Source organism: Manacus vitellinus, unplaced genomic scaffold, assembly GCF_001715985.3.
Source record: "Manacus vitellinus isolate BGI_N305 unplaced genomic scaffold, ASM171598v3 scaffold_31_pilon, whole genome shotgun sequence".
Lineage (NCBI taxonomy): Eukaryota > Metazoa > Chordata > Aves > Passeriformes > Pipridae > Manacus > Manacus vitellinus.
In genome coordinates, this window is record NW_021940379.1 from 9,140,429 (window position 1) to 9,157,140 (window position 16,712).

General features: G+C 41.0%; 1 protein-coding gene across 2 annotated transcripts; it reads right to left on the reverse strand.

The window, feature by feature from the left end:
• Positions 1–2,780: 2,780 nt before the first annotated feature.
• TOP3B (DNA topoisomerase III beta) lies at positions 2,781–16,486 on the reverse strand. Of its 2 annotated transcripts, XM_029961119.1 has the most exons (16): positions 16,359–16,486; positions 15,250–15,356; positions 14,351–14,425; positions 13,244–13,440; positions 12,065–12,221; positions 10,850–10,963; positions 9,882–9,972; positions 8,908–9,062; positions 8,624–8,729; positions 7,335–7,481; positions 6,442–6,615; positions 5,502–5,630; positions 5,127–5,276; positions 4,607–4,707; positions 4,180–4,381; positions 2,781–3,298 (listed from the first exon to the last, which is right to left on the reverse strand). In XM_029961119.1, exons 1-16 carry the CDS (start codon positions 16,483–16,485, stop codon positions 2,817–2,819), a joined length of 2,514 nt encoding a protein of 837 aa, XP_029816979.1. In that variant the 5' UTR covers position 16,486; the 3' UTR covers positions 2,781–2,816. The 2 variants fall into 2 exon arrangements, with proteins under 2 accessions (XP_029816979.1, XP_029816981.1); XM_029961121.1 differs by lacking the exon at positions 14,351–14,425.
• Between the last annotated feature and the right edge of the window lie 226 nt (positions 16,487–16,712).

Sequence of the window (16,712 nt, forward strand, 5' to 3'; positions counted from 1 at the left end):
GTGACAGAAGCACGCTGTTAACAGTCACAAAAAGCAATAAGGAGGGTAGTAATAAATAAACAAATAAGTCTCCAAAGGTAACATTCCCTGGGAGACGCCGGGGGCTCTCCCCCGCTTCAGGCGGGCCCCGCGTCAGGAGGAAGCGCCTCCCGCTCCTGCACCTGCCGGCGGCGGGGCGGCCGCTGGGCCTCCGGCGCCCCGCTGCCGGCGCTGCCCCCTGGAGAGCCCGGCCGAGCCCCCGCCCGCATCGCGCCGCCCCAACCTGCCGCCCAACAGCTCCTCGCCGCGCTCGGCCAGCACGAGCGCGGGAACCTCGGCCCTGCTCAGGGCGCCCGCTCGCCCGCGGAGCTTCCAGGGCAGCGGCTCGCCGGGCCCAGCGGGGCCGGGAAGTCCCTGAGGAAGGACCGGGGGAGCGCGGACGGCCCCGGTGCCGCGCCATGGCGGCCCGCTGACGGCGGGCGGGGCCGGGACCGGCGGGCAGCGCTGAGGCCTCAGGGCCGCGCGGGGCGGGGCCTCCGGGGCGGGGCCAGAAACCACGTCTGGAACGCGGGGATGGAGCGCGGGGGTCCCGGTGCCGCGGGACGGACGGACGGACGGACGGACGGACAGGAGATTTGTCTGAGGACAGCTTCTAGGGCCCCTCTTCCCCGCACCATTTGCCATCAGAGAAGGGCTGAAAGCAGCAGAAAGGTGTTTCCCAGGGACGCCTCTTCCCCGAGCTCTCCCGGTGCTCAGCGCTCACAGAATATGCTGAGTTGGAACGGACCCATCAGGATCATCGAGTCCAAGTCCTGGCCCTGTGCGGGACACCCAAGAATCACACCATGTGCCTGAGAGCGTTGTCCAAACGCTTCTTGAACGCAGACAGGCCCGGTGCTGTTACCACTGCCCTGGGGAGCCTGTTCCAGTGCCCGATCACACTCCGGGGGGAAGAAACGTCTTCTGATATCCAACCTAAACCTCTCTTGACTCAGCTTCATGACATTCCCTCGGGTCTGAAATCTGCCAGATCCTGTGAATGGCTCATCCTAAACACTTGAAATTCCCAGCACTTTATTTCCACTGGGACTAGAACAGCAAAGAGATTTTGTGAGCCAAAGTTTGTCTGCAAATAGCCAAAATAAAAGCCATGCTCGGAAGAAGAGGAAAGCATTCCCACTCAGCTCAGAAGCCATGGAGAATGACTAATGACAGGTTCCCCACACTTCCAGGACCATCTCCAAGCACCACAGAAATCCCAGCTGACAGACAGCTCCCAGCAGCAACAGCAGCAAGCTGGGCACACAGGGACATTTGGAGCAGTAGCCTGGTGTACCAGAGCAGACTACAGGAAATAAGAGGATTTGAACTGAATCAGTACAAGCAGCCTGAAAGCCATTATAGTTTAGGCCAAGACCTATGACTCTAAGGCACTACAGCAAGATGATTTTTTAAAGGTGTGCTTCTTTCTAAAAAGAAGCTATTTGCTCCAGGACAAAGGACATGGAAAGACTGTTTTTTACCAGAAAGAACTAAAAAATCCACCAAAAACAAAAAAATCAAACTACTGAAAAACTTTTACCTATGGCTGGATCTTTTAAGCAACACTATTAAAACACAGTTCATGTTTGAGCTGTAACTGCATAAACATTTGATCAGAGGAACAGGCTTGAGGCTGTGGAGTTTGGGCTGTGTTCTCTGGTTCAGTTAATGTACACAGTAGAGTTGTACATTACCTTTGTAGGGACTTGTCTTTCCTCTCTGTTGCCAGTAAATCCTGTGTCAGGTTGCTCTGCACATTCTGTGTTCAAATGCAGCAGCCTCTGAACTCTCATCCAAACACAACTAGTACTGACGCTGTTTTGGGGGTACAGGTGGCACAAACTGTACTTGACCAGACAACCAGACATGATCAGCCATGCGCACATGGAAGGAAAGGAGAGAGTATTACATATTTGTACAATTAGATTTTGCAATGTTGTACCCAGTGTCACAGTGGTTAGATACAGCTCCACACAAAACCATGAGGATACCCTCCTTTTGATAACAGAACTAGCCAACACTGAAATGATAATTTGGGGAACAGACTGTACAAGCTGTATTTCATCAGGTATGATCTGCTGTGTGACCACAGAGGAAAAGAAGCGCAGGGGTACTCAGTCTGTCCTCCAGCAGCAGAAGATCTCATTTAACTGGGCCCCATTGACCAGAAGATACTAACTTGGCTGCACAGGTCGTAAGTTGGGAATCACTGCTCAAGGCAGATATTCACTTTCACATTTATAATTTCCATCTTGCAGGTCTCAGCATTATTCCCTTATGAAGCAGAGTGACAGATTTGAAGTAGTGCTCTTGCTATTGCAGATGTAATTTAAAAATCTGACAACTACTAGTCATTTATTATTTTTGAAGACTCAAAGTCAGATGAAGCAAGTCGCATGCCACACTTAAAGACTACAGCAGCATGACACTGATCTTAATCAGTTCTTATATTCCTGGCACTTGTATCGCTGACAAAGGCACCAGAAATGACAGGAGAGAAATTTCATTTCCTTTCTACCAGCCACAGGTAACAGTCCATGTAGACTCCTTGAGTGTCCCTATTGTTTGTGAGCTCTCTTTTTATCAATGAATCCCAATCAAAAGCTTAAAGGTTTACTCAGTTACTAATGGATCATCCAGAAAAATTTGTTTTATGATTAAATCAAGGCATACAACAACTTATGGTGTTCTAACTGTTCTAAGAACAGGAAAGCAGTGAAGATTAAAAACACTTAAAAATGAACTCCAAGAGAAACAAATTTTTGTATGAAGTTTATTTTACTGTTGTGTGGCCATTACACAAAGTAAGCAGCCAGAGCTGCCATTTTGTCCTTGGGTTTCTTTGGGTTGACTCTTCCTCCAGGTCTCCGGCTTTTCCCCCTTCCGCGCCCTTGCCTTTTCCCTTGTCCCCCTCGGTGCATGGGGTGCCTCATGGCTGCATGTTTCAGCTCCACCAGATCTTGGAACACAGGGTCACAGAACACGCAGCCGGAATGCTGGGTCTCATCACCGGGTAGAGGAGATTTGGCTTTGTTAAAATCCACGTCCACGAGCCCAGCCTCACACAGGTCGCAGGTCTCCGGTGACACCCGCACCTTGTGGGCGTTCTCAAAGAAGTGCACGACGACGTTGCACTTGTTGCAGGCCATCTTCCACTTGGGCCCCGACGTTGAGTCCAGCACCAGGACCCCATTCTCACACTCAACGCACTGCCCAATTCCAAGCATGCTAAGGGAGTGCTGGCATGTGGGGTGGGTGCATTCATTACAGCCCATTCCTAGCAGGAGAAGAGTAAAACTATACCACAAGGAATCCATTGCACTACTCACACTACACAGTTTGGAGGAAGTGAGACACAGAAGTCAAAACACTTAGTATATTATATGTTTTCAAAATCACTAAAGAATGAAACTGTTCCCAAAATAGCAACTTGCCTCTTCACACATTCAGAATAATCCCTTTTTCAAAAATTTCTCTATAATGACTTTCAGAGTTGCCAGATACTGTCACTGTACACTACAGGTAGTTTAGACACGAGTGATGAAATTAGTGAAAACTAATTACATTTTCAATTAAATGCATGGCTTCTAGCTAACTGCCACTTTATATTTGAACTACTCACTGGTAGTCCAAGACATTTTTAATTAAAAGATGATAATAAAATATGTGCTAAAAAACTCCTGTTACTCAGAGCTTCAATGCACTACTTTAAGTAACTTTTTGTCTCACAGCTACCAAAGTAACTGTAACTTTAACCCCTTCTTATATCCTTCAACAGCTTTTGACACATCATTTAACTCAGTATCATAACATTCTCAAGACCTGGTCTTCATCTAAAGTCCTACCCAAGCCTACTCCAATTTGCAAGGTGTCAGAATCTGTGTCTTTCACTGCATGTTGAGTGTTCTGAAGGTCACCTACAGTGCCTGCAGGTAAATTAATTTCTTACTTCTTTTATAAAGAAAAAAATTGTAAAAAATTAATTAACTAGTAAATTTTGGTAAGTTTGACGTGAATTTTAGGTATCCAGAATCTAATTTGAACAGCACTTTCTTACTAAGCAACGCTGATTTTAGAACTCCTAAAAAGCACATTGTAGGGACTGTACCTGATTTATTTCAAGTGTGGGTGATATCTGCATGTTTACAGAATTCCTACCTTTTTTCATGTCCCTGAAAGGAGGATGGTTGTAACAGTATGGACACAGTGGATAGCTCTTTCCTCTGGATCCAGATGACCACAGCACCAGCTCAAAGTCATCTAGGGGACAACGCAGCTCTTTATAGAGTTTAATGGTACCATTCTGTGGGAGACTGTAGGTGTCATCACAGTGGGAGCAGTGCAGGCGACTCGGCTTGGCCTGGAAACAGAACACAAGTCTTCTGAATAACTTCTTTACAACTTGCAGTACCTCCAGCTGGAGCTGCTTTCTGATTTGTTCCCCATGGAAAAACTCCATCAGGCATTTTGTTTCAGAAACGCGCTTTGAGAACAACATTTTAACCCAAATTCAATAATAGAAAAGGAGTTTCTACTCAATGCCCTGCCCCCAGCAAGTGAAATTCAAAGTATGAAGTAAACTTACCTGAATATACTTCATGAAACGATGGCATTTACCACAGCGGGAAAGGGGTTTTCCCGTGGCAGCCAAGGGTGAAAAAGAAACTTCCATCAGTTCATCCATACCTGCAAAAGAAATAACCCCAATTATGTTAGAATTCTAGTTCTTAAGAGGAAACTTGAACAAATCATCTACAAGACCTGTCAAGAAGTTAGAATTAAAGTATTTTATTCACAATGCCGTTCCTTGTTTACAAAGACATTTTAAATACACTGCGTTTTGCACTGAGCATGCACAAACTCTAGGTTCAGTTAGTCTCAAGTTTTCAAAAACTCACCACTACACAGACACAAAATAAATCTGCAGTAGAGTTTTGGAGACAGGAATTCAGTCCATTTCCCTTTGGAGAGTAACTTACTTTGAAACTTTGAGTCCTGGTAGGACTTTTCAGAAAGCCTAAAACTTTGAAAGGAACCTAATATATAAGTATTTTCTATGCAACAATCAAATAATTGTAGGGAACTCTGCATGTAAAAAGTTTTACCTGCAATAGAATCCACAAAATAGTGAAATTTCCTTTTGAAAATGTCAAGGGTGTGCTCCAGGACCTGATGATAATTTGCTTTACCCAGAGCTATTAAGTTGAGTTGCTTCTCTACAGCACTGCGGATCGTAGGGAGAACCAATTCTGCATCTAACAGAAAACCAGAGACAGCAGCAATGCAAGGTTAAAAATGGAGGTAGGAAACTGTCATCAAAATAAACACCCAAGTTTTAATTATTACAGTCTTTGGTTAGTAATACTTTCCTGGATACACCGTTTTGAGACAAAAATGCTACTTACACAATGACAACAGCCCTTGAGATAGTGAAGGGAAAAGAAGGCAAGAGAATGGAAAGGGAAGAGTATTTAACTGACCTATTTTGTAATAACCATGAACCAGAACAATGCCAAGGTTTGTAGGCTTTAGTCTCCGACCACTCTCCACTGTGACATAGTTTCGCTGGCAAATGTTGTTAATGTGGACTGGAATACTGGCATCAGTTCCTGGCACACAAAGGAAAACAAAAGATCCATCTTGAACAAAACAGAGTTGTCATCAAATTACTCACTTCTGACTTCTCCAGTTTAATGTCAAATTGTAGGGCTCCTAAGACGGCTTAAAATTCAGATACCTTCTTACTGTTACCCAACTTCCAATGCGTAGCTACTATCTCTCCAGTAATTCTGATGTTCCTTTGCAGTTCTTAGAAGTCTGAAACATATGTCTTAACCTTAATCCTTTCATTTCTTCCAAGGAATTACTATTGGGAAGACACTTATTCTCACAATCATTTATTCTGGAAAAACACGGTGGAGTAAGAGGCTATGTTTGCTCTAACTGGACAAACTTTATAGAAATACCTCAAAGGAAACAAGTCAGATTGATAAAGAAAAGTAGCATTGTGGTAAATGGTATAATAAGATATAGAAGGATTACTGAAGACAGCAAAGCTGAAGCAAGCTGTAAAGACAAGAAATCATTCCTAAGAATGGGGAGGTGCTTCCTTCCACACATCAGCTCTTTCAGACAGAGAAGTGACAAGGATTTGTTATGAAAGGATATTGCTTTCGCAGGAAACCTTTGTCCAGAAACTACTGAAAATAAGGACAAGAAAGGGAAAGGAGTGTGGGGGAAGAAACAATCTACCATCTGCTGAGAGGAGCTACAGGCACTGTGGTTTGAAGGGGAAGAGATTATCACTGCATCTACCCAAATGCATGCTGAGATGTCATTACTGACAGAGAGGGTGCAGAGGAGCAATTGTGACTCTTGGTGGATGTATTACAGGATAATGTAAGTTTAACAAGTTCCTACCAATGCCATGTTTTTCCATCAGAGTGATCAGTTCTGCTTCTGTCAGGTAATCAGGGGGACTGGTTTGCTTTTCCAGCAACTTTATTTCACCAATTGGAAAAAGATCACCTTTCTCACAGCGGGGAAGGCTCTCTTCTAATGGGATGCTGTGCCACGGCATAATTTCTGTGAACCCTGGAGGTAAAGAAAGACAGAAACAAGCAATGAGGGCTTATCTCCACAGCTTTCAGAAAGTCAAGGTATATGTTTCTAGTTTTAACATGGACTGTATTTTACAGATCAAAGTTATGACGTGTCTGCCATACCAAGCAGAAAATATGTGAGGTCAGGAATGCTGAGGAAATACAGAATCTCAAGACAGTATCTCTCACTACACCACATCAGATATATTTTTTGTGTGACTTCAATCAGTCTGATGACTGAAAAAAGCAAATAGTTTACATGAATGAAAGCACAGTGCCAGAATGATGGGAAGAGTTTCTTAAAAAGGAAATACAGATAGGAAGTCATATTAATGCAATAAGGACTATTAGGCCAATTTACCATAAAAATCTCAGTACTAGTGCTACATTCTTTTTAAAGAGGCCCAAGAAAAAAAATCTGCCTTTGTGTACTTTATCTCCCACAAGGCATTTACTGTCTGCAAAAAGGCTGGTCTTCACACTGGCAAACGTGGCATTAAATCTTTGAGACTACTACATGAAAAATAAGACTTTTCCTATCATAATTGCAGTATGGAAATGAAGACAAGATTTGGTCTCTGGTTTTGACAGACCAAAAAATGTCTTCAAAATTGCAGTTGTCCCCAGTGCTCCACTTTTATATACTTTCAGTGTATCAATGGGAAAAAAAATTAAATCTGTAGCCAACTACTTACTCCTGATTAGTTTTACCTGGTGAAGTTACCACCTTTCCAACACAGGTGAATCGTTCAGGGCCAATACTGAAGGCAATGGTGGTTTGCAGGTACTTGCAGTCAGCACTGACAGTGGCAATGAAGTGCCGAGTTATGTACTCGTAGAGCCGCCACCCGTCTCCACCTGGGGATTACAACACCTCAGCCATGGAACTCCAGTCCTGCAGATTCACATAAAATCTACTCTAAAAAGTACCAGTTTCCCACAGGTATCACAGGAAAAACGTAGCTAAAAGAAAGTAACATTCAAAAGTCTGTCCAGTTCCCCTTTAAAATTTCCTGCCTATGTCACAGGCAGGAGCTGCAGATGCACTTGCAGAAGAACTGCCAATTTAGCCAGCCCCTCTCCCAGTTTTGCAATGTGTTTGAATGAGAGGGCAAAGTAGGAAAGACTTTTCTATTTTTGCTAAAATAAAGACATGAACAAAACCAAAATTATCTACTGCTTAGTGCCCCTAGAGACCACATTATTACGTAAACCATAAAATGTGATTCTGGTGGCAACTGCCACTCTGGGCAGCTTAAAGAGATCACTCTAAAATAATACTTATTAACACTAATACACATTAATTTGCAAAACAAAGTTTCATTATTCACGATCTACATATAGGAAGTGGAATATTTGAAAGGTTACACTGCTATGAACAACTCCTAGTTCTTAGTCCTGTGCTTTGCATATTTTGTCTTGCTGTGTTTAAAGAAAAACGGCCATTCAGTAGCCTGTACAATTACTTAAAATTTTAAAGCATTTATTTTTTATCAGAGATAATTTCACCATAGGTATCAGTTTTCTACAACCATCCTAGCTATTCTTAATAAACAATACAATTCATTCGCTACACTTAGAACCTTAAAGTCCTCTTTTGTACAAAAAGTCAAATGTTATATTTTAATATAAAACCCAGAAACCATACAGACTAAATTAAAATGCAGTTGAAGTTTGGCTTACAAGCACAAAAATACAGTAATGTTTCCATACTTGGAAGCTACTATTCTGGGGCAAATTTCTCCTAGAAAAGTAGGCATTAAGTTGTTTTTTTCTTAGCAATACTATAGTCCTGAGGATCAACTACCAAAGAGCAGAGCAGCTCTGAACTTCACTGTCACCAGAAGTTTTACTGAGGATCAAGTTTGCTCTCTCTTCATTTCCTGCCATTCAAAGAATTTTATTTTCTGTTGAAACTCAGAGAGTTTCAAACTGGCACCTACACCTCAAGGAACTAATTTCTTCACACAGTGTCCCAACACGACTGAATTTGCCTGTACCTAATTCTGCTTCTGTTGCAGCTCTCATTGGGGTGATGGGAGGGTGGTCTCCTGCATCATGGCCTTTCCTTGGATGATTAATGCCTTCTGATAGCAATGCATTTACCTGGGTGAAGAAATTGCTTACTCAGATCCAATCCATAACAATACAACATCCATAAACAAAAGCAATTAGAGATATTTATCATTTCCAAAGGCCTATAGGTTTTAATACACCAAATAAGATTTATTCTAAACACACACTAGCGAATGATGCTAGTACAGGTTTTACTTCATGTACTCACAGTTTCTGCCCAGTAAGGATTATTGGCTTGTTGTCTCAGACATCCTTTCAAGTCAAAGTTTTCTGGGTAATGGGTGGTTTCTGTTCGAGGGTAGCTAATATAACCCTGAGTATAAAGACGCTCTGCTATTTGCATGGCATGTTGTGGACCCATTCCTAAGATGGGATAGGACAAAACAAAAATCATCTACACATTCACTGTGATTATGGTTTGCTGCATCTTAAAATATACCTTATCCAAGCACCCAAATAAATCACAGTTTGTTCTTTCTGTATTCTGTCACCTTGATCTTCCCAAACGTTTCACTTTTGACAAGCTTTCTAAACTTGATCCTTCTCCCAAAATCATAGAATCATGGAATCAGCCGGGTTGGAAAGGACCTCTGAGATCATCAAGTCCAATCCTTGATCCACTACCGCTGTGGTTACTAGACCATGGCACTAAGTGCCACATCCAGTCTTATCTTAAAAACCTCCAGGGATGGAGAATCCACCACTTCCCTGGGCAGCCCATTCCAATGTCTGACCACCCTCTCTGTAAAGAATTTCTTCCTAATACCTAACCTAAACCTCCCCTGTCACAGCTTAAGACCATGCCCTCTTGTCTTACTGACAGGTGCCTGGGAGAAGAGACCAATCCCCACCTGGCTACACCCTCCTGTCAGGGAGTTGTAGAGAGTGAGGAGGTCTCCCCTGAGCCTCCTCTTCTCCAGGCTGAACAGCCCCAGCTCCCTCAGCCTCTCCTCGTAGGACTTGTGTTCGAGCCCCAGCCTTGTTGCTCTCCTCTGGACCTGCTCCAGGACCTCAATGTCCTTCCTGAACTGAGGGGCCCAGAACTGATCTATAACAATCTAAATGATCTATTATAAGGAGAGGAAAGTATCAAACTACATTTGATATGTCCTTGATTATTTCACTTGCGAAGCCAAAATATTTTGCTTTAAAACAGTGTGAAAATCTGAACTTTGCACATACCTAAAGCAGCACTGGCCACTCGTAGCATTTCTACCGTGTTCAGAGCCAGTGGTCTCTGCTTCACCTTCTCTTTTTTACTCACAGATTCTACCTAGAAAACAGCATTTTCCCAGTAAAAGTTCTGAAGTTTCCTAACTGGTAAACATATGATTTCAATCATAACTATAAACACGTATCATACCTACCATTGTCTACTCTTGTATCTGCCTTGTTTTCTTAAAACAAGCCACTAATATATTTTTACTTTAGAAAATCTGACTGGAGATAATTTTACCAAGTTCCAAAGTTAAAGTCCTAAAGATCCTTTGTGCTAAAGACTAGATCATGTCTATAACTGGGAATGCAGCAAGGCAGCCTATTGCTGTCTTTACTTCCCATTTACCTCAGCAGCACATACTTTCAGTGCTACAAGGACTTAGTGCTCATGGCCCTAACTATAAGGATCCAGATTTTTAAAAGCTCCAAGCAGTCTTTGAACCTCAATGTCTAAAAGCACTGAAATCCAAACATATTGTCAAACAAATATTGAATAGAGCAGAGCTATAAGTTAATTGGCTATAAAGACTGTACCATACACGTGATTAAAAATTTAACTGCAGAAATATTGCCCTACACATAATTAAACTCTGATTTGTACAATGTCCCATGGGAAATAAGAGGTCGGCTTGGAGAGATCTGAACAGTATTTCCTAGTAGGTTTAGTAATGAAGAGTTCCTATCAGGAGTGATGATCACTTCTAAAGTCAGTATTAAGAAGAGGCTTCTGCTGAGATGACCACATCAGCATATGAACTACAACAAAAAAATCTCTTGCTTTTTATTCTCATTCACACAAAGCTGAACGAAGTAAAAAACAAGATACATATACTCTGCACTCTGTAACAAAGACAAACAAAAACCCCCAATATGCAGCAAATGAAATATTAATGTGAAATATGGGTCTAATGACACTTGGTAAATATTCTTACCCTTGCTTCTTTTGACATCTTTGTTATATTCAGGAACATTTGAGCAACTTCACGATCAAACACTCTCACTCTATCCCAATCTAAAGTGAGAGAACTTTCTTTTTCAGGGTTCACCTATTGGACAAAATAAAAAAAAAATCAATTCCCACCAACTCTACTACTGGAAGTGTGAGAATGCATATTCCCAACAATAATCCAGCAAGCAAATCCTAGGACATAAAGGATTTGTTAGGACAAATTTAGGACAAACTTACACTACGACAAGTGATTCAAACACACAGTTCTGCTCCTTTTCACAGGGGCTTTTGAGAAAGGTGGAGCACTTCGAGTTCTGGGGGCCGGAGAGTGACTGTAACTATTCCTGCAGTGAATTAAAATACTATCCTTGTTTAGAGAGAACAGTAAAGGCTGAAGTGGGCAGAAATTCAAAGTTTACCATTTTGATTTAGCAAAATCAATCATTTGTATTAAACTGTAACTAAGTCATGTTTTAAGTCCCATATACAAAAATTAGTATGAAGCAACCAATACAAGAGTACAACATTCCCTGAAAACAGGCACCAAGCATTTCCTAGCATGACACGAGACACATCAGAAGAGATGACAGTAGACACCCAATTTCGTCTTTTTTTTTTTTTACCTTTAAAATCTAAAAATGGCAACTTTTTACCATGCATTCCTTATTTGTTTAAAAAATCCCTGTGATCACAAGCTGTTGGTTTGCTCTCAGAGCTTGGACAGCAGCGAAGCTGTAAAACTGCTCTAAGCCGCCAAAGTACTCTGAGGATTCAGTTGCCAGTTAACACAATGAGCATTTTATTTGCTTTAAAACTCTAACACTCAGTAATGCCAATGTTTGTTCGCAGCCTAATTAATTCCTGAATTCAGATTAACAACAGTCAGTCCAAGGACCCCAGGGAACAAAAGAAAACCATTTTAAGTAGTCTTTTTGGCTGAATCTAAGCTTAGACGATCAGCACTGAAGAATTCTTATAAGCAGTAGACAATAGCCACTTTAATACAAAGCTGACATCCTGGAATCTGTTCTTGAGAGTGGTGACACGTGAACAGAATGAGAGCACATGAGTAAACTATAGGCATTGTGAATTCCCGTCAGCAGCTTCAAATTTATGAATGAATGAAATGAAAATACAAATGCATTTTTTTTTGTAAAAATATATGTCCTCATATATAAACAAGTACTGTAACACTTACTTTAGCTTGCAACACCCAGTAAGTCTCAGGCTTAAATGACTGGATTTTGTCATGTCGTTCAACACAGAATCCAAGTGTTGGGGTCTGACATGGCCCAAAGGAGATGAGGGAACTGTCTAAATTCCCATATTTCCCCTGAAAATATTTAGTCTGAAACCTAAGAGAGAGGAGAAAAAAAAAAAACAGACTAAGAACAAGTGTATTAATATCCTCATTCCCATGAAAAATTTTTCATTAACATACACACACAAATACGAGAAATCTATAAAAGCATTCAGGCACTAGGAAAAAAGCATTCTGAGAAACACCATCTCTTACAGCTAATTAAGTCACAATCACTTTGCCTCACTGAATCCTGTTTATTCCCAAAGAAATGCGAGAGAACATTATAGCATAAAATCATATCACATTTGCCAATAGTACTTTACCCAGTTCAGGTAAGTCTACACACAACCTTTTCATTCTTTTTATTTGTCTGTGCATAAAATTGTTCAGTTTGGGGCTGAACAGAATCAGCCAGTAGAGTACTGAGACATATTCTGGGATGTCCTGCGTTAGGCTGTGGTAGAGTTAATCTTCTTCATAGAGGCTGGTATAGGGTTGTGCTTTGGATTTGTGCTGAGAACAGTGTTGATAATTCAGAGATGTTTTCACTATTGCTGAGCAGGGCTCGCAGAGTCAAGGCCTTTCCTACCTCTCACCCCACCCCACCAGTGAGCAGACTGGGGGTGCAAAACGAGTTGGGAGAGGACACAGCCAGGACAGCTGATCCCAACTGACCAAGGGGATATTCCAGACCATATGACACCATGCTCAGCATATAAAGCCGGGGAAAGAAGAAGGAAGGGGGGGAATGTTAAGAGTGATGGAGTTTGTCTTCCCAAGTCACCACTGTGGGTGTCCTGGGGATGGCTGAACACCTGCCTGCCCATGGGCAGTGGTGAATTCATGTCTTATTTTGCTTTGCTTGTGTGTGCAGCTTTTGCCTTACCTATTAAACTGCCTTTACTCTCTACCCATGAGTTTTCTCATTTCTACCTCTGATTCTCTCCCACTGCCCCACTGGGGTGGAAGCAGTGAGTGGTTGTGTGGGGCTTGGCTGCCAGCTGGGGTTAACCCACGAGTGGACAGAACCATTCCTTAGCCTTCCATAAAACCGTCTGTGATCCGTGCTGTCACCTTGTGAATGCACAGCCAATCCTCAGATCCAGCTCCTGACGGGCATCCACGGACAGAGCCTCGTTGCGATTGGGTTCTCCCAAGTGATTCATGGCATTGCAGATGTCTGTGTCAGTGATGGAGCTGAATTTAGCTCTGTAAATCGACCTTTCCGTGCCACGAGGTTTGTTCATGACAGGAAGAACAGCATCAAGAACCTAATGAAAATAAGATTATTTAAAAGATAAAGGGTTCAGTCAGGTTTCCTCTCTTAAGAAACAAGGAAACCAACACTCTCCACAAAATATTTGCCTATATGACACTGCATAATTCAGCAAGATGTCATGTCAATACACTAACTGATAAGCCAGAGCAGTATTTGTCCATCCACTCGAAAGTGCATTAAGGATTACCAAAACTGAAGGATTTATTTACCATACAGCAACTGCTGGAAGCAAATCACTATTGTTGGCCAAATACAAAGACATTCACCAGTGCAGCTGCAGCACTTTTTGATGAACATGTACCACTTTCTCTCTGGGTTTATTCTATGTATTGCTAGGGCCAAGCAATGATACAATGGTACATAAAGAACTTAAAAGAATTACTTGATAAAATGTGCTTCTTTAAACAAAAACAAAAAACCCCAAACAAATACTCTTCGTGTAGACTTCTGGAAATAGGATGTTAAAAAAATCTTAAGAAAGAAAGTTTTGGTTCTATGTTTTTACATACAGAGACCAAATTCTTGCAGAAGGCCTACACTTAAAAGCAGCCTCGGTGCTCTAAAGCATCTAATTGCTTAATAAACAAAAGATAACAGAGATGAAGTTTCACAAGGACAGAAAAATAACTACTCCAGCTGTGTAATACAGACCAACTCTGAAAGCACTGGAATGTTCTAACATTTAGGAGACCTGACTGTTATCTCAGATGAGCAACATCTCTGAAATCGATTTTTACTCTTTAACTGACATCTTACAGAGTTCAAAGCACGTGAGTTTTTCCACCAAGACCCTCCATGCCTTTAGTTTGAATTTTACTGTATACTCATAAACCAATGCATTGATAGTATTGTCACAGACAAATATATTACGGTATTATATGTCTTAAAAAGAGACATCTTACTTCAAAACAGATGTTTTCTCCTTCTTTATCACAATCCAACCACAAGACAATACAATCACAGCCTCTTCCCTCCACCTGTGAAAAAAACTAGCAGAGTTCTTCAGCAACAAAAACAGCCCACCTTCCCTCTCTGTTTTGAAGTACTGGAGATAATTTACTTGGTGCTAAAAGGATTGCAAGAATTAACCAGAAGTAAAAAGAAGTCACCAGCTACCCAAACAGAGGTTAAAGAGAGGAGCAAGCTGTACTCCATGGGACCAGAAAACTGCATATAAGATGCTTTTCTGAAAATAATAAGCATAGCTCTATAGCAGTGGAAATCTCCTGAAACAGCTCCAGTCTGCATGCACAGCCTCAGGCATAGCCCCTTCCCTTTCTGGGCCCTCATTTCCAGATATAAAAAAAAAAAAATCCAAAACACCCTAACACACAAACAAACTGAAGAAACACTTTCCTAGTTCATAAAGATACTGCTAAGTCTAAATTTGTCTGACAGAAATAATTTTTTCACCACATACACTTGCCCTTCAGACAACATATTATTTTGTAAAAGTAACCAAAGTCCTGCTTTCCTCTCAGCAGGATGTGTGAAGGGTAAACAATAACAAACACACATTTTAAAGAAGGCATTTATAAGCTCTGCCTTGCACTTGCTGTTAGAAACTAAAAATCCATCTAATTCTACAGTTCTGAAAGGCAGGATATCAACAATCCAACAACTCAGAAGGCAAAGGTAAAAGTGAATTTAACAAGGCAAGGATTTCAGACAGCATAAGAACCAGTAAAATAAAAAAAATAGATGTAACTGTGACAAAAACCTGCTCCTTGCAGGGAAGAAAATCCTAATTTAAGAACATAGAAAAAGATCTCTCTGAAATACTACTTAGAAGAAAGAATACCTGTAAAAACTTCACCATGGTCAGTTTGGGATTAGCTTCTTTCTTTTCTGTGGGAGCTTTGCTAAAAAGTTCTGCTGGATCCACCTTGTCCCAGCTGTTGTATTTTCCTGAAAAGCAAAAGTATATTAAGACATATTAAAAAAACCCACAAACAAACAACAAACAACTTTATTTTGCAAAACACTTGACTTTCAAAATTTGTATGGAAAATTTTCTACCCTAACAAATCTTGCTTTATTGCATATCAAGGGTCCCCGTAGCTTTTTCCGTGAATTGCATCTATCATTTAGAAACATGAAATGTGAAGGAAAAAAAATACTGTTCATCTTTCAGAAATTTTAACATGGGCTATTAAAACACCTTTTCTTGTACAATCAATTGATCAAGGGGAAGGGCTATATTTCCTTGTTTATATATACATACACATATATATCATGTATATATATATATAACATGACTGCTGTAGTCTGTTTTACTGTTCATTACATGGTCAGTTATGTCTCAGCCCTAAAGTGCCCTGTGCCATCTGCTCATATCAATGCATTTGTTCATTTTCATTTCTCTCAAGTAATGTCAACAATATTGCTCAGCAATTACACAAAACTGTACTTCTTTAAAGCACTGTGTAAGTAAAGTTCTGAGGCAATTATAATTAGAAGAACTACAACAGTCACATGACTAGTCCAACGTTTCAGAGCAGGTTAGTGACAGGATTCTTTGTGCATAATCCTTACCAGATCTCTGTTTTGCAGTAATGCACTATAATGCTTAAGAAAATATCCTTTTGGGGTCTGCGTTCTTTAATCATCTTTCATCCTAAGTACCAAAACACTTTTCCAGATAGGCAAATTAAGCCTCATCTCCCCTCATTTTCCAGGGATGTAATTCAGGCACAGAAAAGACAAGTAACATGACTGAGTCATGCAAGAGAACTAGAAACAAAAATATAGAACTGCTGACCACAAGCAATCTTTTTGTTCTCCTTTTCTTGCTCCTTCTCTCCCAAAAATCCTTTCTCACTTATTTCCACAATCAGTATTTTCCTATTAGGAATCCTTGACAGCTCTACAAGGTACTAGCAGCAGTTAAAATATCTTATGAACAAATACCTATGAAATCCAAAGTCATGACGTGACCACACACAGATGTCATCTTGAAGTGGGCACTCTGTCCAATAAAGGATCCTGTGTATTCATGCACAGAGCAGGCACCATTCAGTCCCTTGCGAGAGGACATGTTTCCTGCGAAAATAAAATCATAAATACCAATGAGATTAAATTAAACAGCTATTGAAATGAGTTATTTTGTGTGAAATTACATTCCCCTTTTCTTAGATCTTTGTTCCTGATCACAAAAGTCTACTTATGGATCAATTTTTTATTTCAGTTAACTACCACTTTAGGCCTTTTTTAAAGTATATTTCATTTTCAAGTTAAACTATACACTATCTCCTCCATCTTTTC

What these genes read in the sequence shown, in the direction of transcription:
- TOP3B (XM_029961119.1), bottom strand. Translation starts at nt 16,485, where the DNA reads ATGTCCTCTCGCAAGGGACTGAATGGTGCCTGCTCTGTGCATGAATAC. An exon ending in GATGGAAAAACATGGCATTG is followed by an intron (nt 5,631 to 6,441) that starts GTAGGAACTTGT and finishes TTTGTGTGCCAG; the next exon opens with GAACTGATGCCAGTATTCCA. An exon ending in TTTTGTGGATTCTATTGCAG is followed by an intron (nt 4,708 to 5,126) that starts GTAAAACTTTTT and finishes TTTCTTTTGCAG; the next exon opens with GTATGGATGAACTGATGGAA.